General features: G+C 45.4%; 1 protein-coding gene across 6 annotated transcripts in view; it reads left to right on the top strand.

Annotated features, from left to right (window-relative positions):
- Positions 1–27,117, top strand: part of Piezo2 (piezo type mechanosensitive ion channel component 2) — a 359,603-nt gene that overhangs the window by 220,359 nt on the left and 112,127 nt on the right. For all 6 annotated transcript variants that reach the window (XM_058571847.1, XM_046421440.1, XM_046421436.1 and 3 more), the window contains exon 8: positions 23,769–23,931. In XM_058571847.1, coding sequence (XP_058427830.1) covers positions 23,769–23,931 — 163 coding nt within the window. The remainder of the gene's footprint in view (positions 1–23,768; positions 23,932–27,117) is intronic.

Genomic DNA, 27,117 nt, shown 5'->3' with positions numbered 1-27,117 from the left:
ACCAAGTGACCCCCAGAAGACTATCTGCTTCCCTCCAGATGCATTCGCCGCCCATCACTTTTTTCCATGAGAGGACATAGAGAAGACGAACAGGGCACACATGGGCTTCAGGTTCACCTGGAACTTGATGGGTGCTGGGTTTTTGAGGGGGGGATTTAGTGATTGCCTTCTGTTGCTGCACCCAGGACAGTGATACTGCATTTAAAAAAAAAAAAAAAAAACAGTGTCAGGACTTGTGATTTGACATTATGAATGTCCCCACGGACAGGCTCACACACTGTGCCTGAAAGTATGGTTGTTCTTCCCAAATCTGAAGTGCTGTAGTCTTACATCCACAAAAACATTAGTGATCACACTTTGGAGATTCATCCGGCAAAATAAAGCTTTAACATGAATCTGTGTAACTAAATATGATACCCGCTAACAACAGCCTGTTTAATAGAATAGAGCCCTGTTAAGACTGTTATGCTGGCAGCGTCCCTGAGAAAAGGGACGAGCTGAACAAAGTTCGCCTTAGTTCATGCAGAGCCAGTCCATGCAAAGGGCGTGCATCTTATAGAAATCTCTGCAGACAGTAAGCACTTCACGCTTTGAAGGGAGTGCAGAAGTAGAATTCCACCTGTCGGGCAGAGGCTCACAGGCCTCGGTCACCCGTGGGCCTGGGGATGCTCCCCCGCTGCACCTATAAGGAGATCAGACCTGTGAGTCCGGAGGCACTGCACAGCTTCTCTACTGTGAGCCTTGCATTCAAAGTGCAGCCGGTGCACTTGGTAGGGGACAGGGACAGAGGTGGGAAACTGGCCTGGGCCATGTGGTCAAGAATGCTGTCTCCTGTAATACACTGCATGATTTCTTTACACACTGGAGACTTTTATTAAAAGTCAGTTACAAGTCTGGCATTCGGTCTTTGACTGTTCCTTGTGAGACAGACACCTAAGATAGCTCTGAGGGGAACTTGCTTAAGAACAATCTTGCTGTTTCCTGAAATAGGTCAGGCTCTGAAGTAGGTGTCTGTGGTGGGCCCAGCAGGAGGCCAAAACAGATGCCTGGCATCCTGTGCCTGTCACCAGTGTGGACCCTGGTCCCAGTTGTCTGGTGTCTCCGTCCCACTTCATTTTGCCCATGTGGAATCCTGAGACAGGCAGTGACGACAGTAACTTAGGTCCTCTCTGCTGCTCCTCAACTGGCTTTCTTTCCAACCACTGTACTTTCTCTAGATTTCCAAGCACTGAACTTTTTCTCAAATTCAGTTGTTTGGTTTGCTGCCTCTTTTTTTTTAAATACATGACAATAGTGGAATGCATTACGCTCATTATTACCCATATACAGCACAATTTTTTGTAACTTAATTTGGCGTGAACATGCTGCCTTATTTTATAAACCTAAATTGTGAAACTGGAAAAGGAGAGGAGGGAAAGGAATGGGAATCAGTCTATGTTCGTTCTCATGAAAACAGCACTCTGCTAAATGAGTATCCACCCATTTGTGCTGTGACCCTTTTTTATATGCCGTTTTCCTATATCATAATGATTAGAAAGTGAATCATGTTTAATGAAGGAAAAGTTCATGTGGGCATGTGAAAACAATGTAAAAACAATAATAATAATAATAATAAACATATGGCACAGCCTGGGATGGCTGCCTTTTGAGTTTAATTGCTCAATAACAAATGAGGAGAAAGTTAAAAAGCAAACATTAAAAGTGCAATGTTGGTCATTATATTTATACTATTTTTATAATAGTCATAAAACGTCCATTACACATAAAGGGAGCAAAGGCCTAAAGAAGGGCTGCGGCCAGCTGGTCTGGCAGGGCCCAGGCAGTGTGCAAGCAGTTAGGCCATCAGGCCGCCTGGTATTTGCACTTCTGCAGTGCCCCCAGGATTGCTGTGGAGTTGTTAGGGAAAGCTTGGTCCTCGTCCACAATGCCAATCCAATAACAAGGACATGGTTTTGAGAAAGAGGAAAAAGAGCTCTATTGCTTTGCTAGCAAAGGAGAAGTACAGGGGACTCCTGTCCCAGAGACTGTGACTCTGCCATCAGCAGGAACAGGGGGCTTTTAAAGAGGTGATTCAAAGGCTACACATTCCAGGTGTTCTCTGTTGGAGCTGTCATTCACTTGTTAATGTGGAAGACAGTCATTTCTGAGATCTTCTGGTACCATTTCCAAAGTCTGGATTACTTCTTTCCTATGGTGGATGTGTGCTCCAGGACAGATAACTCTGCCTGGGATGGGGGAAGAAAGGTAATTCCCCTGAGATTAGGGAGGGGAGAGATTAGGGAGGAACACAGAGAGAGGATGAGAAAGAAGCAGGTCCATTTAAAAAATAATTTGCAGTGGCAGAGCAGCAAGGGCTGATTGAAAGGATAAAGTGGACACTGTTACAGAGTGCCCCTCTCACTGAGGGGCCTGGGGTTTAGTAAGCAGAAACTCCACAGAAAGAATAAATTGGAAACTCTTTGGCCAGAATTGCACCTGGAGGCCTGGGGGCTGTAGGGGAGGAGGGGCAGGAGGGGGGCTGTACAACCTGTCATTTTAATACTAAAGCATGTAAATTAACCCAAGTTAACACCTATCTTCCCCTTTGTGACTAGGTGGCCTGGAAGTGGTTCATGTATAACATGATTTAATTTGTAAAGTTGGTAGGTGACAAGTTGGTGAGCAAACTCTTGTTTTCATTTTGAAAGTTTCTGAATGACAAGTGACTAACTAGCCTAGAGGCTCCTACCAACTTCATCTGCACTCACCTGAAAGGTGGGGAAAAGGATGGATTTACACAGACATAGAACTCAGACACCCAGACCCCTGAGTCCACCTGGACACATGCACGACTGTGATCACTTGGGGGCAGACGTGCCATGGTGTGGATCCAAAATCCCAGTGCAGTGGGGGATCCTACCCAGCTGTGACACCCGGCCTTGGGCTCAGATGAAACTGGGGCTTCTGACCACAGAGGTCCTTTGCAGGGGATATTGATCCAGAAGAGGGACTGGTCTTCCCCTCCTCACCTTCCAGAAGGTCAGCCTGGATCTCAGTGTTGGAAATCAGACTTCCTGCCTCCACCTACTGAGGCCTCTCAGTGGAAAGGCCTCCCTTCACTTCTCAGGGAGACGACCTCTCGTTCTCAGTGGGGACCTAGAATGGCCCTTGGTGGATCAGACGGTGTAGCTCATTCTACAGGGTCCAGGGCTAGGAGAGAGCTCACTGCCATCAGGAGTCAAATGACTTCCAGTCCTGTCATAAAAGGATGCTGAGAGTGTTATAGGGCTGGGACTTCCCAGGAAACTGAGGCAGCATGAAGGCCCCTTCAAACCCTGATTCTTGCTATCAAGTCAGAAAGATTTTAGACACGTCATTCAGAGTAACAGGAATGAATTTATTAAAGAGAAGAGAGGGACAGTGTGCCTCTCCTGCCACTGTGGTTTTATTGGGGATCCCAGAGAAGTTTCCAGAGAGTCCCACCCAGGTCTACCTCTTGACCTTTGACTGACAGCAGAATGACAGACTTTCAAGTCCCCACTGCCATGCCAATTCTAGGTCCCTTTGGCTCATGCTGACAGGTTCTAATTGGATTATCAACCTTAAATTCTTGCAGATTTTATTGTTAGGAGAAATTATCCTTATCTCCCTGAGTTCCAAGATCTGGTCTGTGGAAGGGGGTCACAAAAGTCTCCCCTTCAGGGTTCCTCTTACCAACATTATTTTGGGCCTGCATTTCTCTGGCAGATAACAGGTAGTTTGCTAAGAAATGAGACATAGCCTGTCCACTTAAGCCAGATAGGCTTAAGAAGGTAAATTGCTTCTTGGAAAAGAAAGCATGTGGGGGCCAGCACAGTGGACCCACTTTATAGAGTTATTCCTTTAACCTCATGTTCCCGCCACTCACGTCTGTAGGTCCGCTATCAAGAGGATCATCTTTTGCTCCAGAGCGCATTCTCTGGAGCTCAGGAATCTCACCTCTTGCCCTGTTGCTGCCCAGGTGGAGCACACCTGCCAAACCCTTATTTACCACACTCCATGCCTCAGTTTGCTGACTTATAAACTAGGAATGGAAACCATGCCTGGCCGGGAGTGGGCGTGCTGTGTTGAACAGAGCAACATAGGCTGCTGAGGTGCTTGGCAGCCACAGCATGGGTTGCTAACAAAAAGGTATCATTTCCCCTGTTGCATTCAGCTGGGATGTTTACTCTCCACCCTTGATTCTGCAGTTCTGACAGTTGATTCTAGCCTTATCACCCATCACCTGTAGATCCCTGAGCACATAAAGCTGTTCCTTCCTTCACAGGAAGTGTCCTCTTCTGCTCACACATCTCTCTGGCCTCTAGTTTCCCCTCAAAACCAAGCCCAGGCACTTCCTTCTGGAACCTTCCCTGCTCCTTCTGTGAAGAACAGGAGTTACCTTGTAGAAATTGCCCTCTGCACACTTGCTGCCCCAGTCCATAGTTCACATGAGTGTCTGCTTCAGGAGGTCCTGGTGCTCAGGGCTGTGAAGGCCTGTTGGGCTTGGTCCTCTCAGGATTTAGCAAGCTGTGTGCACAAAGGGCTCCCAGGAATACCTGTTCAAGGTTGTTTTCTGTCTCCATTTCCTAGAACTCTTGTAGTTTAGCTCCTTGAGATGAAAACAATGTAAAATCTATTTTTCCTGAACTGCTGATGGTCCACAGTTTATAAAGTATGGAAAACTGCAGTCCACAAAGACCAGGGTCCATTTGTGTACACCCACTGACTCCCACTGCCACACTGTGGACTATGTCCACCATAACTGAATGTCAAGTACAGCTAGGATTTAAAAAAGCTGTGGTATAGATAGCCATGGCCCCCACATTGCAGTATTGGGAAATATTTAGCTTTGGCCTCATAAAAGTGACAGTTTTAAATTTATTTATTTGTGTAGAAAGTTAAAGAATAGCTTTTCCCCTGTTATATTCAGAAAGGGAGAGAGAGAGAGACAGGGACTCCAGACAGGCACAGAGTAGGATGGACCTTCAGACCAAAGAGTTTATTAGAGCCCATAGCACCAGCAGGGTCTACAGTAAACCTTCAACCAGCCAGGGAAGGTAAAAATGTGGTTGTGTGTGTGTATGTGTGTGTGTGTTGACTTCTATTTTTCTACATTTTTCATTGGTGTATTATAGTTGTAAGTAATCCTGGGATTTGTTGCTATATATTTGTACATGTGCACAATGTAACAATATAATTTGGCCAATAGCACTCCCCAACACTTTCCCCTTCTTTGTTTCGTCTGATTCATTTTGATGTAAAATCTGCTCTGTCACATATGAGAGTAGCTACCACTGCTTGTTTGGGGCCTCCATTTGCATACTATTGTCAATCTTCATTCTTGCACTTTCAGCCTATGGCTGTCTTTTCCTAAATGGTAAATCTCCTGAAAACAATATAGAGTTGGATCTTGTTTTTTAATCCCATTCTGCCAGCTTATGTCTTTTATATTTGGAAAGCTGAGACTATTTGCATTCAATGTTATTATAAACATGTTTATTAATTCCTGCCATTTTTATTTATTTATCTTGTTTAATTTGGTTCTATTTCTCATTTGCTGAGCTACTCTTCAAATTAGACTTCTTCATTTGTGAGCTCTGGGGTTTGTTTTTTATTTCCTTTGTGTGTATTTCATTAAGTTCTGTAGTGCTGGCTTAGTAGTCATGAACTCTTTTAGTTTCTGAGTACTTTGGAAAGTTTTTATTTCATCTTATATTTTGAAAGGTAGCTTTGCTGGATATAGCACTCTTAGTTGACAGTTATTTTCTTTCAGGACTTGGAACACATTATTATAACTCCTCCTGGCTTTTAGAGATTGTACTGAGGAATTGGAACTGAATCTGATTGGCTTGACTCTAAATGTGGCCTGATGTTTTTCTCTTGAGGCTTTTAAAATTCTGTCATTGTTAAGTATGTCAGGCATTTGATGTGTCATGGAGAAGTTCTTTAATGATCTCGTCTATTTGGGGTTCTGAATGCCTCCTGAATCTAGATGTCCATCTCATTCTCAGGGTATGGAAAATTTTCTTTTATTATTTCCCTGAAATGGCTATTCATTCTATTACCCTTTTTAATTCCAATGATTAACAAATTTGGTCTCTAAATGCCTCGGGGTTCTTGTGTATTCTGATCATGATTACTTATTTTCTGTAGTTCTGTTTGGATGTTCAAGGCCAGCCACTGTGTCTTCCAGCTCTGAGACTATGTCTTCATTTTGGTCTGCTCTATTAGAAAGATTTTCAACTGAACTTTTTATTTGATTTATGGTATCTTTCATTTCCAAGATTTCTGTCTGGTTCTTTTTCTATCTCTTTTTTTAAATTTATCATTCATATCATATACTGACTTCTGTAATTCATTCAGTTGTTTTTCTGTGTTCTCTTGGAATTCATTAATACTTTTATGATCCTTATTTTGCATTCTTTATTTGCATTTCATTCGCTTCAGTATGTCTGGGGTCATTTGCTGGTCAATTATGAACTTTAGGAGGTGTCATGTTACCTTGTTTTTTTCAAATTTCTTATATCCTTGTGTTGGGTTTGATGCATCAGTTGGGAGGAGTTTCTCTGCCATTCTTAAGTGTTGGCCTTTTTGGGTCACAGCCTTCTCTTGCCAACGAGTCCTAGAGTAATCTAGATTGAGACCCCTGGCAAGTGTGGTATCCCAGCCCTTGTGCTAATTCTTTCTGTTTTTGCTGTAGTAGTGGATGTCAATGAGGGGGACCTGAGGGCTCACACCTAGCCATTCCTACTTGGGTCTAGTTGTTAGTTTGGGGTTTTGTCTTTTCTGATTTTTATATTAAAATATAGTTGATGTTTGAGTGTCATTAATGTGTGTGTAGAGCAAGGTGTGCTGTCCTTTGGCTGAGTTGAGTTCAGCAATGGTCTCTCCTCTGTGGACACGTGGTGTCCCCATAGGTTCCCAGCATGGTTTCAGAGGTTCAGTTCACGTGAGACTGGTTTTATGGCTCTGGACCCTCGGTGACATAGAACTTTGTGTGGAGGAAAGCAGCTCAGGAAATGGCAACAGGAAATAGCAAAAGGTCTTCTTTTAAGATCCCTGAGGGAGGGATGGTGTTACACCACAGGAAAAAAAGGTCTCACATTGACTGACGTTAAGAAATTAAACTATGCATTCAGCAGTTTGGGCTGAGGCAAGACCTTGGGTGGAAGGAGAGAAACTCACAGAACAATTGACCTGGTTAATATGTGACCTTTGGTACATGACATTCTTGAGGGCTTAAAATAAACAGAATTAAGTAAAAAGTAGCTTTTAATTTTAAAGAAATTAGAGATTTCAATTCACATTCAGTATTTTGTTCATGAAAGAAAAATGACCACAACACTTGGAGCAACCAAGAGATCTTTATTGAGACAGTGTCTGATTGACAGGGAAGGAAGAGAAAAAGAGAGGGAGAGAGAGAGAGAGAGAGAGAGAGAGAGAGAGAGAGAGAGAGAGAGAGAGAGATCCAGCAGGAGAGAGTTTTTATAGCCAAAATCTAATTGGGTCTCTGGGTCTGCAAGCTGCCTTGTTGGCATACAGTGATTGGATCATACAGTAGTTGCTAAGGGTGTCATCTTCTACCTTCAGGCAGACCAGGCAAGGGCTAGATGTGGGTTTCCATTACACCAGACCAGTGGAGGTGGAGTGTCCAGCCCACCCTGCTGCTAACATTTGTTTAGACTGCCCTGCAGCTAACAGTTCAGAGGCCTGGTGTTATTATTGAGACCATGGACAACGTTTCTTAGTTTGGAGGCTGGTCTTGAACATGGGCTCTGGGCCTGCTACAGTGTGTGGAAGGTGCATCTTCAGTGCTCAAGGGTCAGACCAGTGCCCAGTAGTTAGAAGGCAGTCAAGAAATATTAGCTCCATTTTTCTTCTACCATTTTTTTTCTTTTTTGTGCATATGTAAAATATATACATATGATTTTTTTAATTAAATAAATGTTTAGATGTGAAGGCTAGTAAATAATATATGTATGGACTGATTCCCAATTTATGTGGCAGCTAGTAGTTTAGTAAACTCTGAACCAATACAATAACTCTAACCTCATTTTCTCTGAAAAGTCTCAATACTGTCGTTGTACTACTGATGTACAACATTCATCTGGCTTCTAGAAAAGATTATCACTACTTAATTTCTTTCCTTGGTATTCTTCCTGAAAGGAAAGTGACCACAACACTCAGAGCGACCAAGAGATCTTTTTGCAGCAGTGCAACAGAGGAGAAAGAGAGAGAAAGAGAAAGAGAGAGAGAGAGGGGAGAGCATGCGCGCAAGGGAGACAGAGAGATCAAGAGAGAGAGACCAGAGCAAGAGAACAAGAGAGCAAGAGAGAGAGGGGCCCAGCAGGAGGGAGTTTTTATAGCCCAAATCTAATGGGGCCTCTGGGTCTGCAAGCTGCCTTGTTGGCACAAGGGGGGATTGAGTGTTCAGCCTTGAGTGGGGGTTGAATGTTCAGCTTTATAAAGGACCAGACAGAGGGGGGTTTGAGTGTGTGGGCCATCCTGCAGCTAACATTTGTTCAGCCTGCCCTGCAGATAACATAGTTCAGCCTGTTCTGCACCTAACACTTCCTATGAGGCAAAACATATTCCTTAAACAAAATTAAGTTGAAGTTGTATGTATTTTGAATGCACACACATAAATGAGGATAAGGATAGTAATGATACCTTTTCCATAAGTTTATTATCAACATTAAAGGGTTAATATTTGTAAAACAGTGTCTGCAAATAATAAGAATTGCAAAGAGGTGCTTGTCAAATAAATTTTAAACTGATTAAATAAGTTGTCCTAATAATTAATTAGGTTTTCAGCATTTGATTAGCGCTTGAATTACAACATATAAGAATAGTCTTATCACTTATCTTCTCCTTAAACTCTATTTCAAACATGAGTTTCAGTTTCAGGGAATATGATTTTAGATGCTTATTACTTGAATTATAAGTTACTTTGGTTTCTAGGTTAGTTACTTTACCTGAAGCACTTTTCTGGCACATTTTATTTCTTATTAAATTCTCCAAATTCTATGAGGGAGGTGCCGCATGGTGCTTTTCAAGCCCATTCTTCAAAGGCAAAACTGAAACTTCTGAAGGTCAAGCAGCATGTTTACTGAATTATGGAAACAAGGTCTAAACCCAAGTCTTGTTCCTCATCTTGTGCCTTTGCTGGCTATATGGAGCATAACTGCTTTCCTGACATAGTGTGTCCTGTGCTAATCTGCTTCCACTGCCTTTCTAGAATGTTCAGAATCCCTCCTCACCCCACCTAGTTCCAAGTGACTTGAAGGAATGGGCCTTTGCATTTTCCAACATAAGGTGCAGAGGTCAGTAATTTGAGCCTGGATGAAGGACCCTACAGCAATGGCATCAGGAGGCAGCTTACGGGCAGGCCTAGTGCATGTGGACTGAGCTAATCCTTTTGAAGGGCATCTGGCACCTACCGCTGCTAGAGAAGTCTCCTGGCATCTTGAGGTCCAGAACTGCATCTAATGTATCTTGGTGTTTCCTCGGCATGTTGCCATGTCTAGCTTGCTACAGGCTCCAGTGAATGTTTGCTAAGAAAACAATCTTTCAAAATGTGAAGGGGATGAAAGGTTCATCACCGTTCACAGTACATTTTTTCTAAATTTGCTCCAAATGATAGATGTTAATGGACGTACCACAAACAGTGTCTGGGTGGTACATTGAGGTTCTTTCAAAGTTAAACATGAATAGTAGATTAGCAATGATAGAATTTCTTGTGGTAGTACCATTGACTATACCTCAAGTTAAGATAACAGAGTATGAACAACTAAATCTACGTAGATTATTGGAGAAAGGGCCTTTTAGGACAAATGACTACTAGCCATCAACTTTTCACTGGAGTGCATGATCAGCTTGTTTGTTGGAGTTTGGATCCTTGTCTGTGTTCTGGATTTCAATTGATCACAGCAGCGCCTCATTAGTTCTCCAGTTCTATTGTAGATGAGCCAATTGGCTGCGCTGTGAAGTGTTGTAAGAATAAATACACTGGAGTCCCTTGGCCCAACCCTCTGTGGATGGCTCAAGTTCAGGATGTTGCAAGGGAGAAACTGCTGTGGCTGCCTGTGAGTTCCAAGCCGCGGTGGCTCGGGGGTGAGGGATCGGCTTTGAACATAGGAACTGTCCTGCTCTACCTTTTCCCTGCAGAAAGGAGGGTTTCGATTCTGAGACTTTGGGAAATGTCTTCATAAACTTCCCAGTCATTAGCATCCTGCTTTCCCTAACAGCTTTATGAGGTCTAACTGATATGCAATCAGCTACACATATTTAAGTGCACAATTTGATAAGTTTTGACCCAAACAGTCGCATGAAGCTATCACCCCAATCCACATGATGAACATACCATTCTGTGCAAACGTTTGCCCCTCCCCCGACATAACCACGCCCCTGTCCTTCCTGCCACCCCATCCACACCAGGGCCACCGCTGACCTGCTTTCTGTAACCAGACTCCTTTGAATGTTCTAGAATCACACAGCAGGTGCTTTGGGGGGCGTGGCAGGAGATGACTGAGGTTGCTCAAGTTGGGGTGGGAGAGTTTCCTTCTCTGCTCTCACTTCCATGTGGTCTGTCGGTCCTTCAATTCTGGGCGTTCTAATAGGCAGGTCCTGCCAATTCCCTGTGATCTCAATTTGCATTTCCTGATGATTAATGAGGCTGAGAATCTTCATGAGCTGATTTTATATTTCTATTTCCAAGTGAAGTCTGTTAAAATATTCTACCTACTTTTTTCTTGTTTGTTTTCTGGGTACTATTTTGAGAGTTGTTTAGATAACCAGGATACTGTCATCTGTTGGATATACAGTTGTGCCAGTATTTCCCCATTCTGTGAAATATCATTCTGCTAATTGTATCTGCGCTAGAGCAAAGTTTTTAGTTTTGATGAGGTCTACTTTATTTGTTTTCTGAATCATGCTTTGGTGTAGTAGTTTAGGAATCTTTGTCAAATGCCAATCTCAAATTATTTTCCATAATGTTTCCTAGAAGTTTTATAGTTTTGGTGGGGGATGGTATTTGTATTTTACTTGTTTTTTTTTTTTGTACTAAAGATGGAACCTAAGGGTGCTTCACCACTGAGCCATATCCTCAGCCCTTTTTATTTTTTATTTTAAGATAGGGTCTCACTATGTTGCTGAGGCTGGTCTCAAACTTGAAATCCTCCTGCGTCAGCCTCCTGAATCACTGACTACAGGTGTGTGGGATTTTTTTTTTTTGGAATTTCTTTATTTATGAATTTGTCCATGATGTCCAGTTGTTCTGGAATCACTTTTTCTTTATCACCATTATTGCCTTTATACTTTCTTATAAATAAGGTGTCCATTTATGTATGGTTGAGTTTAAATAGGGACTGTTCATTTTGTATCATGATCTTGATGTCAGAATTTATTTAATCTGTCATTTTTTAAAATTCATAGTCATTTAGACTATTGTAAGTCTTTTATGTTTCATATACAATTTAGATCACTTGGTCAGTTTTATAATAAAGCCTGCTGAGGTTTTGATTGGGATTGCATTGATTCTGTAGAAATACTAGGGTGGCATGAAGTCTTCTGGTACAAGAGCATGGTACAGGTCTCCAAATTTAGAAGTTTTCCCACACTTCTTTCAGCAGTGTTTTTGTTTATTTGTTTTGTTTTTAATTCTTAGAGCACAGGCCTTTCATGTTACTGTCTTAGTTGTTCGTTGAGTAGTTCATAGTGTTAGTGCCGTTATGAATGGTAATTTTTATTTCATTTTCTGACAAGTTATTGCTAGTACATGAAATACAACTATTTTGTACATTTATCTTGTATCCTGGCACCTTGCTAAACAGTTGTGTTGGTTCTATAAGATTTTTCCTTAGATTCCAATAGGTTTTCTGCATAGACCCCATAACAACATACAAATAAAGTCAGTTTACCTTCATCCTTTTCAATCAGGGTACCTTTTATTTCTTTTTCTTGTCTTATCAAACTTGCTGGAGGATCGTATTCCATGTTGAGTTGAAGGGGTCAAGATGAGGATCCTTGTCTTGTTCTCCCTCTCAGATTGTAGTAGGTTTTTCAGATACTCTCTATCAGGTTGATAAAAATTCTCAGATTATAGATTTTTTTGTCACATGCTTTTGAAATGAATATTGAGAACACCATTGTTTTCTAATCTGTCCACATGGTGAATTGTCTTTGAATATTATAAATCTATTACAACTGCCCTGGTACTCTGGGGTAAATCTCGCTGGTTGAGTACTATGCTGTGACTGGGGTATAGTTCCGTGGTAGAGCACATGCAGCCAACGCAGCATAAAGCCCAATTACAAAAAAACTGGCAAACAGTTAAGACATGTGTGTGCCCCCAAAACTTCAAAGCCATAATGCAGAGCCCAGGGGACTTTTGCAAAGGTGTTCCAAGCCTGAAAAAGCAATGTGGTGTGAAATCTGTCACATTACTGTTTTCTCACACGTCAAGTGTCCATGGCTCTGGCAGGAACTGTGTTTAAGGTCTAAGTAAGAAACTAATGAAAAGGACTAGCTAAACTTTGGCTGTGTTTTCCATGTGATATAATGCAGAGAGGTGGGGAGGGGGACACTGGGCGCCCAGGTAGCCCAGCTCTTACAGAAAAGGCAGTCTTGGGCTCGCAGGGTGGGGTGGGTGCCTTGAGAAATAGCAGCTCTCTTGCTGGGAAGAGCCCTTAAGGGTAGCTTCAGTCTTGCTCTCACAGAAGTGCTTGTCGGACAGACGTGGAGGAAGTGTCCTGGGACACCGGAAACACAGCTGGTTTTGTGGAGGTCTGACCGCTCCCTCCTTTCCCACAGTGAGCCCTTGATTTCATTCACAGACAGAAATTAATTCTGTGGCACCCACCAGCACTTAGATTTTAGGCTTTTTGATTGTACTATAGAATTTTGGATTGGAAGAAGTTTTGACACCCTCCCCCAGTGGTCCCCAAGCTCCCTTAGAAAGGCCTCCTCCTGGTGCTGGCAGTGGACAGTCCTCCCTGCTTCTTACCCCTGGCCCCTCCTCCCAGTAATTCCAAGACACCGCAGCCACTGAAGACAACTGAACCCAAATGATGAGGGAGGCTATTTGAAAAGAATACTCAGGAAATTCTGTTTTCCCTATTAGCTTTCCACACTGTGACAAAATACCTGACAAAATCAACTTCAAGGAGGAGAGATTGATTTTGGCTCACAGTTGCAGAGGTTTCAGTCCAAGGTCACTTTGCTCCGTTGTTTCTGGGCTTGTGGTGAGGCAGAGCATCACGGCAGGGAGCATGTGGAGGAGCAGGGCTGCTACCTCATGGCAGCCAGGAAACAGAGCGACAGGGAGGAAGTCAGGGAGAGAGAGGGAGGCTGGGGACAAAACAGACCCTCAATGACACGCCCCCAGTGACCCACGCCTTCCATCAGCCCAGCCTCCCAGGGTTACCACTGCTTCCCAAAGCCCATTAAGCTACGAATCCATCAGTGGGTCAGTCCACTAAGGAGGTCAGAGCCCTGGTGGCCCAGTCCTCTCCTGAGCCCACCTCTGCTGCAGTCGGAGAGGCTTTCAACACAGGAGCTTCTGGGGCAGCTTAATATCAAGCCATAACCTGCCCTAGCAGGGACTTCTGTCCAGGGTCACTGAATCCCAGACTCTCCCCTTAGGCTATTGAGGGCTGCACGTTGTTCTGGGTCTGTCCACGAGTGCACACCAGCCTCCCACGTCACCTCCTTCTAGGCCAGGGGAGTCTTTGAGTCACTCTGCACAACTCACTTCTTTGACATAAGAAACTAACCTGCAGGCCGTGCGTGGGTAGCAGTGCCCACGCCAACAGAGCTGCAGAGCCGGTGAAAGTGTGCCTGGCTGAAAGGGCAGCAGGAGGCCCAGCCTCCCCTTTCCCCACATTGCCAAGGTCAAGAGCTCTGCTTCTCTTGGTGAACAGTTCAACACTATGGCAGATCACAGAAAGCCTTCAGCTCTGTCCACCCTCCCTACCCCCAGCTGGTGCTGAATCTTATGGGTCTCTTTGGTTCACTCTTAGGAGATGGTGGTTGTACTTGGTCTTAAGGAGGACATTTGTACACTCTTGTTTGCCGGTGCTAAGCTGTGACCTGCACAAGCCGTACTGATGTTGTACTTCAAAGGCCTAGCAGCACTGGGGTTGGTAGTATTACCCAGAACTTCTTGGGCAGCTATCCTGTGCTTGTTTGGTGATATTACTTTATTAATGTGATATCATGTAGCTCATCACCTTAATCTAACGATTAGCAACAAAGAGGTGGAATTTAAAATGGGTTGACAATCAACAGTTCTCGTGTGACCAGGCCTCCAGTTCCCATTTCTTTAAGGTCGTATGTGACTTGGGAAGGGGTTAGGTGGAGATGGCTGTGGAGAAATAGAGTGCAGTGATGGCCAGGATCCTTCTCAGCTCAGAAACATTTATGATTTGAAATAGGCCTGCAGGCCTTGAGACGAGCCAGCCTGTGGCTAGGGTGGGATGCTGACAGCTCAGGAGTAGCTTTCCTCACCACTGTCTATGAAGATTTAGTGCTAGAACCACCAGTGACAGAGGAAGAGTTAGCATCACTCAGGACTCCAGTTTGGAGAGGATGGAAGTGGTTCTGGAGAGCAAGTCGTCTGGGAGACGTGCTGGGATCTTGTGGGATCCATCCTGTGGGATCTTGTTAGCACCTCCAGGAGCCAGGGCAGCCGTCCCCAGCTGCCCATGGCATCAAAGATGTCTTCTATCCCCATGGGAAGAAGCTCGGAGCACAGATGACAGTGTCTTTCTAGAACTCATGTATGTCAGCCCCTGAGCTGATATTACTCCATCAGAGCAAGCAGAGGTTTTCCACAAAGGAACTGAATATCAAAGTTGGCACGGGGTCTTGGTGATGGAGCATTTGCTGGGATTTGGCCCATGGGACCCACATGTGAGTGAGAACTGCTGGGAACGTCAGTGGCCCCGTAAGAACTTGGCAAGGACTTGCACCGGGAGCCTGAGAGTGCTCATGGGCACATCGCCAGCAGAGTGTTGTGCACATTTTCTATTGAAATGAAGGTATAAAGAATGCTAGAAAAATAGAGAACAGACATCTGGAAGGTTCTGTCTCCATAGAAAGATTTGCTTTACATCTGATGACAAACACCCGCCATGGCTCCTTTCTTCATATTCTCAGTCTGCAAGATCCACTTCTGGTCCTGTCCTCCAGCCCCTCACCACACTCACCCCTGGCATTGGGAGCCCTAGTCTGTAAAGGCTGATGGATTTCTGAGTTGCAAGTCCCCCAGGGAATCCCTTCCTGCTTTGTTCCAATCATTGAATAGTAGTAGTATCTACTTTCTCAGTTCTTGCCTTCAGGAAAAAAGAAAGATTCCCCTCCCATCACCCTCAGGCTGATTTGGTCTGTGTTTAAACACAGTTCACCTTCTGACTAGGAGCTCTGGACACTGGGCAAATTACTCAACCTCCCTGGGCATGAATATCCTTATCTCCCAAATCAGCACAGTAATGGCACCGACCTCTTGGTCTCAGAGAGTAACTTTGTGTGACCTCAATAAAATAAGTAAAATGCCTGCCTTGCTTCTCCCAGGAGCTTTCTGCACATGGTGGCCCTTCCCTTCCAGCACTCTCCCTCCCTCTCAATTCTGAAGAGAGACGCCCGGGGCTGAGGTGGGTGTTTTCACCTCTGTGGCCAGCAGTGTGGTCACCACCAGCTTTGCTAGGCCCGTGCTTCTCAGGGAGCACTGAAGAGCCCTGGGAGATGGGGGCGCATTTTATCAACACCGCGGGCAGGAGACAGGCGTGTGGAGGAGGAGCTGGGATGACAGTCGGAGCCGCCACACAGTGCCAGGGCGTGTCCCCCTCTGGGAGCAGAGGTAGAGGGGAGACCCATGGGGACAGGATGTGCTGTGGGAAGTGGCATGGAGGGCAGTGGCAGGGAGCAGGAGTGAGGCCTGCTGGAGGGAGAGCAGGGAGCTGGGGTGAGGTGGCTCTGAGCAAGGTCTTGGGGTCATTGATCAGAGCCTGCACTGGGGGAAGCAGGAAGGCAGGAGGTGGGGCTGGACCACTGAAGGCCAGACAGACGAGTGACGCTCTTTAGTGCCCCCCAAACACGAGCTGCCGTACACTCCCGCCTCGGGGTCCTTAATGCAGCCTCCCGGAGCACACAGCCTGGGGCGGCTCGCGTGGACACTGAGGACAGGCCTGTGGGTGCTCCTGGGATGGGGCACTCTGGGCCTTAGACAGTAAGGGCAGGAAATGCAAGAGTGTGGTGGTTCTGCAGATGTGCAGACCCCAGGGGTTTCTCTGGATGCATGACCTGTATGTCACCTCTGTGGTGACAACATGGGCATGGGTTTGCTGGTGAGAGGAACCAGCATGTGCAGCTTACCGTGCTGCAGCCTAGGGTTCTCCCTGGGCACTTCACCGTGGTTCTCCATCCACCTGGCGCCCGAGGTTGGCTTCACTCTCTGGTCTGGTGTTTGCAAGGTCATTTAGAAGCAGTGCAAGGGGATGCTCACTCCCTGATTGACAGGTGGGACACAGCCACACCTCCAACCGTTCTGTAGGAGTAGGAATCCCAACAGGCAACAGCTTGGCTTCTCATTTTGAAGAATTCTGTCATCACTGTGCAGTTTATTAAGTGGCATCCCGACTCCAGTGACTCTAATTGGGAAGGTGTGAGGAGATTCCCATTATCATTACTGCTTTAGGAAGACAGGGGCGTGTTTCTATCAATGACCTTTCCACATCCTGCTTTGCACTACTGCGTTTAGAAGTGAGGTGGCATTTGTGCCTACCTGCACTGCTGGCTTTGCTGTAACTGAACCACTCATGTTGGTAAGAGTGTCCAGGCTTGGTCAACCCCACACTTGCCAGGGGGAGCAATGTCTGATTCTTCCATTCTGTGTTTTGATTATAAAATCTCTGTTAAAATAGTAATCTGGGGGCTGAGGCTGCAGCTCAGTGGCAGAGCCCTTGCCTAGCATGTGTGAGGCCCTGGATTCGATCCTTAGCACCACATAAAAATAAACAAATAAAAGCATTCTATCCATCTACAACTAAAAAAAAAATTAAATAGTAATCTGGAAGCAACTTCCATCCATGAGATTTACTGTTTCATGATGTTTTACATGGGTAGGTTTTTACTAGACATTCATTGTCCATTGGACACTGTCAAAGAAAAAAATAGTAAAATAGAAGTTAAAGGGTTTTTTTTTTCTTTTTCAACTGATGATATACATCAAGAAGCGTGTTAAGCTTAGCTAGTTTCCTAAGTGTAAGTAGGATCGGAGCTTTCGAAGGGAAGCAAGAAGACAGGGGCAGGTGATGGTAGTCTTGTCCAGGGTCGGAGTTCATTTTATCCCTAACTGCTAAAAGATCCATGGTGGAAATCGTTGCAGGTGCTGCCAGCTCTCTTGCCCTTCCACAGGGCTGGGGCAGTCACATTCTGTCAGTTCTTAGAGCAGTTCTTCCAAGGAGCTGTCTTTGTGAGCCTCGAATATTGCCTGTTGGCTGCCAAATGCCAGTGTGCTTCAGGGAAGAGCTGAGATGAAAGGGGGAAGTGGAGGAATAGCAGAGAAAGAGAGGAAAAGAAGCAAATGTTGGCCTCAGCAGAGAAACTAGGGCTGGTGTTCAAAGAAGGGAAGGAAGGAAGGAAGGAAGGAAGGAAGGAAGGAAGGAAGGAAGGAAGGAAGAAAGGAAGGAGGCAGGCTGGGCATGGTGGTGCACATCTGTAATCCCAGCAGCTCTGGAGGCCAAAGCCAGCCTCAGTAACTTAGTGAGGACCTAAGCAACTTAGCAAGACCCTGTCTGAAATTTTAAAAAATAAAATTTGGCTGGGGATGTTGCTCAGTGGTTAAGTGCTCCTAGTTTCAATTGCTGGTACTCCCCCATATTAATGATAAATAAAATAAAATAAAACATAGGCCAAATGCATGACAAAAGAAATGCTAGGTCTGTTCTGTATGTGTCGTGAAAACTTTTTATAAAAAATATCTTTGTATCTACTGTAGAAATTAAGATCTAGGGCACATTCAAGGATATGAACAAAGAAGGAAAACAATGCAGGCATAAAATGATATATTTTGTAAAATAACTCTTAAAATTTCAGGGATAATGCATGCTCATTAAAAAAAAGTCTAAGTCATTAGGAGGGGAAAAAAGAAAACAAAACTGAAAGTTTCCTCTTTTCATTTATTTCTATTCTTGATTCAATTCCTGTCCACAGAGACAGCTGAGGCCAATGACAGCTGTCCTTCATACGTTCTTCCTGGTTCTTACACACTGATAGGTACATCTGCATAGATCAGAGAGAGGTTAGGAAGGTTTACCCTAAATGCAGATAGCTACATGCAAAAGCCAGTCTAGAGAGACCGCATGTTGTGTGACTGCATTTGTAGGACATGCTGCAGGAGGCAGGACTGCAGGGAAGGTAAACAGAGGTTGCTGCAAGTTTGGGGGAGGGTGGCAGATGGTTGAACATGCAAGGGGCAGGGCATTTTTTAGGGAGGTGAAATTATTCTGTATGTTCTTGTAGTGGTGGACGTGTGATACTAATCCAATCTTATAGAGCTTTATAGCAAAAAGAATAACCCTTACTATTTGCAAGTTAAACAATCAATCAGGACGTTGAGACCCCAGGATGTAATGTGGACTGTGATGAAGGAATCTGGTTGTACCACAAGAGTGTGATACAGTCTCACTGAAGTGGGTAGGGAGAAAAGCGTGCACTTAGGTAGCTTTGGAAATGACTGGTAGTTGCAAGTCATTATAACAAAAAGTGCTGTATATAAGCTCTGGGCTTTAATTGGTAAAAATAATTCCCCATGAGGTACAGGGTGACAATTCTAAAAGCACTATCTATGTATGTGAAATTGAACAAATAATTAAGTGGGTGGCCAATGGGGTAGCAGATTCCTCACTATTTTAGAGGAAGGCTACAGATAAGAAAGGGGGAAGACCAGAACAACGTGATGGTGATGGAGTTGCAGTCCTATGTATGATACCATGATCTCTTAACATCAACTACAGGAGGAGTCACAGAAAATGTTCAGATATGTGTATATGCACAGGTACTGCCTTGCACATTCAGCAGAGGACTTAGAAGCAACAGTGGGCCCCAGCAACACTGAGCACCCTGACAGCCCAGCTCTTGGTTTCTAAATACCATTTTCCACTGGTACCCATTGGAGATGAGGGCTTGATCAGGGTATCTACAGAATGAGCCTGGAAAGTTCCCTAGAGCCAGAAAATAGCAAAACAATGGGGCTTCTCACATGAGCACAGTAGCAAACGAAGAGAGCTCACAATGTCATAGCTGGAACAGTCTGAACAACCAAATAAATAAAGCAGTATTGGAGGAAAGCCCAAGGTGTAAAGTCCTACCCAGGCATCCATAGTGGTAAAAGTCAAATCAGCCAACAAATAAGCGCTGTGCATGGTGATTAAACAGTGCAGTTCCTTGGATGGAATTCTGGGATGAACTAGGGGGATTAAATAAGAACTGAGGAAATCTGAATCAAGTATGGACTATAGTTAAAGATGACGTATCATGATTGGTGTGTTTGTTCTGTCAAATGTGCCATACTAAAGTGAGATGACAACAGTAGGGGACACTGAGCACAGGGGATTTTATTACTATATTTTCAACTTTTCCATAAATATAAAAGTATTCTAAACGTTAAATAGTATTTAAAATATGCCTTGAAACTTTTTGTGTTGTTGATCTAGATATATACTTGTTTTTCTCTAGACAACTTATGTAACATATATGAAGAGAGAGATCTATATACATACGTCAGATACTTAAAAGTATACTTGGTTACACTGGTCAGTTTTAATTTACGTGCATTTTACCACAGTTAAACTTATTTTTACCGTGTGGTGTCCATTTCAGTATTACGTGTTGCTTGCATAGGTCTGGGTTCCTGTGTTTCTAGAGCCCAGCAGACAGAGTCGGGGAGGAACCTGAGCACAGGTGCAGGCTTTGTAAATCTGCCAACTGTGTGAGTAGCACAAATGTCCCGTAGTTCAGTCACCACGGGATGCCAGACGCCATGTGTGCTCAGAGGCAGAGGAAAGGGGAAAGCCAGCACTCTGTGGGGCGCAGACTCCTTGAAGACCCTGCAGCATGGAGAGAGTGCTGGATCCATCCCCACCCCCATAAAAAAAGGAAGAAAGAGTCTTATGTTTAACTATATACATTTTTTTGTTGATTCATTCAGAAAATAGAATTCAAGATTCTTGTTTGCAGCCAGTAGAGAACAAAGATAAACATGTACCATACATGACCCAAAATATACCTTAAAGAATGAAAAAGGATTGTATGGTAAACCTGGATAGTCCAGTGTAGCTCGGATTTACATCTGGGACAGATGAGACCTGAGTGCCAAAGGCCTTGGGAGCACTCACTGGGACTTGGGGTGACTCCCCAGGCTGTGGAGGAGGAGGCTTAGGAAGGGGAAGCCAGCACACAGACCCAGGGCCTCATGAGGGAACTCTGGCAAGGTCACCCTGGGACTGGACAGAACCAGAGACTGGGAGAATGGGCTTGGCTTGGAGCTTTTCTAGAAGAGAAGTGCAGCCCCTTCCGTGGAAAGGAATCCCAACCTATCAGGAGACAGCAGAGCAAGGCAGGCCGTCACCAAAGTGGGCCTGCCCCACGGCTCCCATCCGTCTCCCCCAGGAAATGAGTGTCCTAGGAGCTGCCTTCAGCCACTGTGGGGAACGGTAGGGTTGGCCGAATCTTCAGTAGTTAGCATAACATCTTCTCAAAAAAGTCCAAAGTCGTACACCCTCCATCCTCCATCCTGTTAGATTTCACCAACAGGCAAGTCACTTAACGCACGTGCCCATAAACACAGTCAACACAGCCAGGCTTGGAAGAGAGATAAGTAAGAGATCTCCCAGAGGAGCAGAAAAGCTTTATGTTTCCCAATAAGCAGTTGTTGGGAATTCACTATCCTGTAGCTTTGCCTCTTTTCTCAGGCAAAGAGACGCTTATATAGAGATTTGAGATCATTGTTTTTAAGTGCTGTTCATGATGGACTTTAAAGACTTTAAAGACAGTCATCCCTTAGTGCTATGAGGAGTTGGTTCCGGGACCCGCCCCCCCCCACCATGGATACCCCAAACCATGGGTGCTTGTTCCTTATTTTAAATGGCTATGCCATCTCTGGACTACTAGTAGTGTCTAACACAAAGTGAATGCTGTGCAGATAATGGCTATACTGTATTGTTTAGGGAATAATGATAAGTAAAAACGTCAGCATGTGTGCAAAGCAGACAAAATATTTTTCCGAACGTTTTTGATGTGTGTTCGGTTGAATTCGTGGATGCAGAAAGCAGAGATATGAGGGGCTGACTGTGCTTCTGTCCAGTCGGTTTGAATGCTAGCCCAGGATTCTGTGACGACCCTCGCAGCCATGTGAGTATCTTCAGATAGAATGGAGCTGACAACATTCAGTGACACTTTAACAGTAACACAGACTTTGATCTCACCAAGTTCAGTTCCCCACTCTCTCCCCAGCCCAGGCCCATTACCTGGAAAAATCTCTCCAAAGCTTTCAAATTTTTCTCATCTCCTCATCTAACCTTTTTGGACCAACTGCCCCCCATCCATATTCTTTCAGGCTGCTTTTCCCATTGCCTGTCCCCAACCCCACAGGGGAGGCTTCCTGACACCTGTCAGACAGAGGAGCTGCCTACGCATCATTGCAGTGCGGGGGCCCGCCTGTTCCCAGGACAGGTGCTGGGGAACCACTTTCTTTGCACTGTCAGCATCCAGATGCAATCCTGGCTTAGGAAATTTAATCAAAGTAAGATACTGCAGAAGGTGCCAGAATTGCAGGGCCACAAGGATGTGACCTTTCGAGTACAGATTTCCCATCTACCATAGGAATCCTTTCTGCAATATCCAATGTCTTTTAAGAAGGAAAGAGAAGCCCCAGGCCTTACAGTGTTCACATTCTCTGCTTGGAAACAGTTTCCTTGCAGGAGTCAACAGCCGCCATCTGTAGCTCCTGCTGCAGCTGAGATCCATACCTGGTAGCACAGATGTGAGTCTGATTCCGCACGGAGTGTGTGGAAAGGGGCAGGAAGTTATAAGAGCATTGCTCATTGCTCAGGTGTGAGATGTTGATGTGACACATGAATTCGTTTACCCACAGCTTTGGAAAGTTGCTGTTAAATTTCTAATGGGGCAAAACAGGTATTTTAAAGCTGAGATTAAATGAGGTCATTTCTCATTGATGTGCCAGGTGTGGGGATTTGATTTGGTAGCTAAAATCTTCCACTTAAATTAGCTCAAAAGGGGTAACCAGCTCATCAGGAGGAATTGTAAGAGCTTTCCTTCCTGAGTACTTTATACAGAAATTTATACGAATATATAGGGTTGGAAAATATTTTTGGGACATTCCACTCTTCTATGTGGACTCAGGAATTTTCCTTTTTCAACATGTATTTTATTTTGCTTCTGATTATCATGTACTTATTGTGGAGTTTGGGGTAATATTTCAGTGCATTTCTTTCTTTCAAATGCTAACTACATAAAATCTTCCTGGACGTCAGAAAAGAGACCTACAATAAAACCAAGTACTAGTGCAATTAATTTTTTTTCTGATAAAATTGAAGAAAGCTAAATTTCTATTTATCTTGCTTTAAAATGTGTGTGTCCAACAAAGCAGTGCTGCACTCACATTTCGACAGGGAACAGACAATGCTGAGAAGTTTTAAAGGTGAAAGGCAGTCTTTGAAGGTCTTGTAACTGAACGAAGAATGCAAGGTAAAAATTAAAGGAGGTTTAATTAGAACAAATGTAAACAATAGAAAGGTAGGTGACACATTTATCATGTAAAAGTTTTATGCTTTTAGTAACATCTCTTAGAAAAACTGTACATCAAAATTAATTTCTAAAGAAATTATATTTTGCACATTTTCTCATTATATAACCAGAGACATTTTGATTACATAGTAGAATTCAGCATTAAAAAAAATAAACCATTTGAAGCTGGGCATGGTGGTGCACACCTGTAATCCCAGCAACTCAGGAGGCTGATGCAGGAGGATAACAAGTTCAAAATCAGCCGGGGAAATTCAGTGAGACCCTTTATCTAAATAAAAATTACAAAGGGCTGAGGATGTAGCTCAGTGGTAGAGCCCCTGGGTTCCATGTCCAGTACTGCAAAAATAAATAAACTATTTCAAAATTTAATAAGCCACATAAAGTCATCTTTCAAGGAAAATGATCAATTATAAGCTTTGAAAAAATTCAAATAACCCATAAATGAAATTGGACAGAAATACATCTTACAGAAATTCTACTACGTAACATTTGACTTTCACTGCTGAACTGTAGGACTACATCCAGTTTCAATATTTGCTTCATAACATCAACACTAGCTGACTAGCTAACGCTGAATCCAGCCAGAAACAAGTCATCTGCTCATGTGGTCGGACTTAGTAACCTCTTACCACACACTTGGCCTTTCAACAGTGCCAAGTTTTAATAGGGCTGGTCAGCCATTAAAAGGCGAATTTCTAAAAGACGTGTGAGGGTCGGTAATAGCCAGACTTTTGAACCAACGTGAAGGTCATCCGGCTAATGCTGGCATCCAGTCTGGGCACCACAGGCAGGATCTCAGGAGGTTCATGGTGAGCTCCCATCAGACACGTCTGTACCTTACTTGGCAACTGTGCAGTCGTACACCCAGACTGGCAGGAGTTGACCTGTGTCAAGGAAACACAGTTTTCTGCAGCTTTCAAGTGACTGTCTTTGTTTTTAAACAGGTTGTTTGGTATCAAATCAGTAATCCAGACAGACTGTTCCAGTACCTGGAAGATCGTAGTAAACCCAGAGCTATCCTGGTACCACCATGCCAACCCCATCCTGCTGTTGGTGATGTACTACACGCTGGCCACGCTGATCCGCATCTGGTTACAAGAACCCCTCGTAAGGACCAAAGGTTTCCTGCTCTTGTCCACTTAGGGACCTGGAGCCCACAGGCTGAACGGCTCATTCCTGCTATCCCCAACAGATCAGTACTGTATCCCAACACGGCCATTCCTGCTGTCCCTGACTGATCAGTATTGTATCCCAATATATCCATTCCTGCTATCCCCAACTGATCAGAAACATATCCCAGCATGGCGCCAGTGTGTTAGTTATAGTGATCAATTCTGCAAACAGCGGTAAGCGAACAAGAATACTACCAGAGTGGAGACTAGCTTCCTTTGCTGAGAGCACAGTGCTGCTTCACCTGGGGGTGGGAGTGTTCGTTGTCACTGAGCAGGTTCTAGCATAAGGCAATGCTAGCTGGGCCCACCACCTGCCTCTGGAAGGTAAATGTTGTGCCCTCTCACAGCTGAGGAAAATGAGGCTGAGATCACACACTGATGGTGCAAGTCCAGTCCCAGCCAGTGCTCTCAGCCACACTGAGGTCTTCAAGACCGCCCGCATGCCCCGCGCTCACAGTGGTTGGGGCTCCCTTCTTCTCCAGTGCTCTTGTCCTCTGAGGGTGCTGTGGAGGTGGTCTAGCTCGGGGGGCCCATGCCTGCCGTGCAGTCAGGTGCACAGGACCCTACCTTTCTGCACGATTGAGAACTAGTTTATGTCCTGTGGGATTTCAAGGGGAGGACTGCAGCTTGCATGGCTTCTCTCTTTTTTTTCAGCAATAAAAGGTTTCTGTCCGCCTCTCTTTCCCTAAAGGGCTGTGAGAGGCTCATGTGAGGCGGCCTATTGGCTCCTGCAGGAGACAGGCCCTGGAGGTGAGGGTGTCGTGCCTTCTCCTCACCACCTGCAGGGGGCGCCGCTCAAGCCACAACTGCTGAGCCAACCTAGCTAAGCCCAGGTCCCCCTCCAGTCTGGCCTTCTGGATCTCTTCTGTCCTGGGGTCCAAGCAGGTTTCTGCTTTCCTGGCCCCTGTCTTCACACCCAGACTGGGAGGTCTGCACATTAATTCCATCTGTCAGTCAACAAATATTTCCCTCTGCATCCCACTTAAAGCTAGAGCCCAGCAGGCAAGGGCCACGAGCGCCAGGCCTACACTCATAGGGACCCTGTGTTCTTCCAGTGAACAGCTGTCCAGAGTGAAGAGTATCTGTATTAGAGAGGGACAGTGGCACTGGGCGAGCTGTGTGTCTGTGGATGCAGTGATCTGTCTGCCCTCCTGTGTGGTGCCTCTTCCCCATGTGTGGACAGGCACTGGGCTGTGGGGGAGCCATGGGCAGGGGCAGGGTCACAAGGACCATCCTGTCAGCAAGGTTCTCACAGATCACCCTACCTTTAGGGACTGATGACTGACACATAGCGAGAAAACACTCCTAGGGTCAGAGGGAGTGAGGCACTCATGTTGCAGTTTTTCCAGTTCTCTTCTAAAATTTGTGCCAGTAAAACCCATGAAAATATTGTGTTCACTTACTGCACAAACACGTGGATATGTACATGTGTATGTCCAGAACCAAGAACACGTACAGAAGAAGTCCAAACAGGAACTCCTTACACATTACGGAAATGAAGGTGTTGGAGTGATTCTGAGCTCCAGCGCCTGTAGCTTTCCCTGTGGTCCTGCGGTCTCTGGAGGACGTAGTACAGGGCAAAGGTCTGCTCTTGTTCTGCTGTTGCTACTCTGGGCTGTTGGGTACGAGGGGCAGAGAGTGCTGGGAGAGAAGCCCGCCGCCGTGCACAGGCAATGGCAGTGACCAAGCCTCCATGCCTGGAGGGTACGGAGTAGAGGGATTAAGCTAGCATCCACATTCCAGGTGGTCAGTACACACAGTGGCCGGGGAAGGCCTTTCTCACTGGGCAGTGTCCAAGGGCAGGCTCTGATGATATCAGAGTTCCAGATGACCTGGCACATCTTGTGGAAAATGCCAGCCACCTGAAGTGCATGCCCAGGTAAAGGCCCATCAGATGTGTTCGGGGTGAGAGAGAAGCAGACCTTGAGAGTCAGGTGTCCGGTGCCCCTGCACTTGCCACGGGGTTGCCCCCAGGAGGCCTCACAAACAGACATGCCATGGAGTCAGAGAAGCTGTAGGTCCCTGCAGGACCCAGCCAATCCAGAAATGCCAGAACCCGCAGGTTAGCCTGGAGCTGGGCAAAATCACCTGTTACAAGCCCATTGTATGTAGTGCTGAATATCACGTGCCGTCTGTTGGACACTGTCACACAATGAAACCAGTGGTGGTTGGGCACCCACTGTTAGCCTAAGGCATGCAACACATGGTACAGCCCCATCCCTGCTGGTGCCCGTCTCAGCCCCCTTGTGAAGCCCCTGAGCTGGCAGCAGAACCACCCAAGCCAGGCACTGTGTGCATAAAGCCCTTCCAGGCCGGGGATCAGGGCTGCTCCCCTCAGGTGCTCTGTCTGGCACACTGGAACCCCATGTCGGGCAGTAATGCTATGTCCACGCTCCCCACTCCAGGGTTGGTGATGTGCTAGCGTCCCCTCTGTGGGGTCGCCTTTGTTGGGAAAACATACCAAAGCACCGGCTGTCTGCTCACACTGACTCTGTCCTGTGCACCACCACTAACAGGGCCAGCGGGCGCCTCATCAGGCAGGGCCACAGGTGTGCTCCTGTGGCACTAGATGTGCTCCTGCTTGATGCCACCTGTGAGCGTCGGCAGGACCTGCCTTTGTCAACACCATCTTAGGGACAGGTCCCTGTGCTGGCTCACGCAGCAGCCCTGCCCTCTCGTGAAGGCTCGGCCCCGGAGCACAGCTGTTTCTAGTGCAATGCAGGTCCACACTGAGAAGCCGGGGTGCTCACACCGGGAAATGTCATGGGACGTGCGGTGTCGTGGGAATCAGGGACCACTTTGACATTCTTGTCAAGTACCAGAGAGCGTTTTTGTGGTTTTTAAGAGTGTGTTGATCAAATCCTATAGAGTATACACTAACTTTGAAAAATAATCACGTGGGGCAAAGATACAAAGCAGGCTACCCAGATCTGCTTCGGAGGCTGTCTAAGCTTTTTTGCTGTTGCTACTAAAAGATTTGACCAGAACAATTTTAGGGGACAAAAAATTTATTTGGGGGCTCACAGTTTCAGAGGTCTCAGTCCATAGGCAGCAGGCTCCACTCCTCGGGACTCAAGATGAAACAGGACCTCACGGCAGGAGAGTGCGGCAGAGGGAAGCA

Source organism: Marmota monax, unplaced genomic scaffold (assembly GCF_021218885.2).
Source record: "Marmota monax isolate L192 unplaced genomic scaffold, Marmota_monax_Labrador192_F-V1.1 WCK01_AAM20220418_F8-fsc00254, whole genome shotgun sequence".
Lineage (NCBI taxonomy): Eukaryota > Metazoa > Chordata > Mammalia > Rodentia > Sciuridae > Marmota > Marmota monax.
Note: the sequence above shows the minus strand (reverse complement) of the source record. Positions and strands in the feature narration are given on the sequence as shown.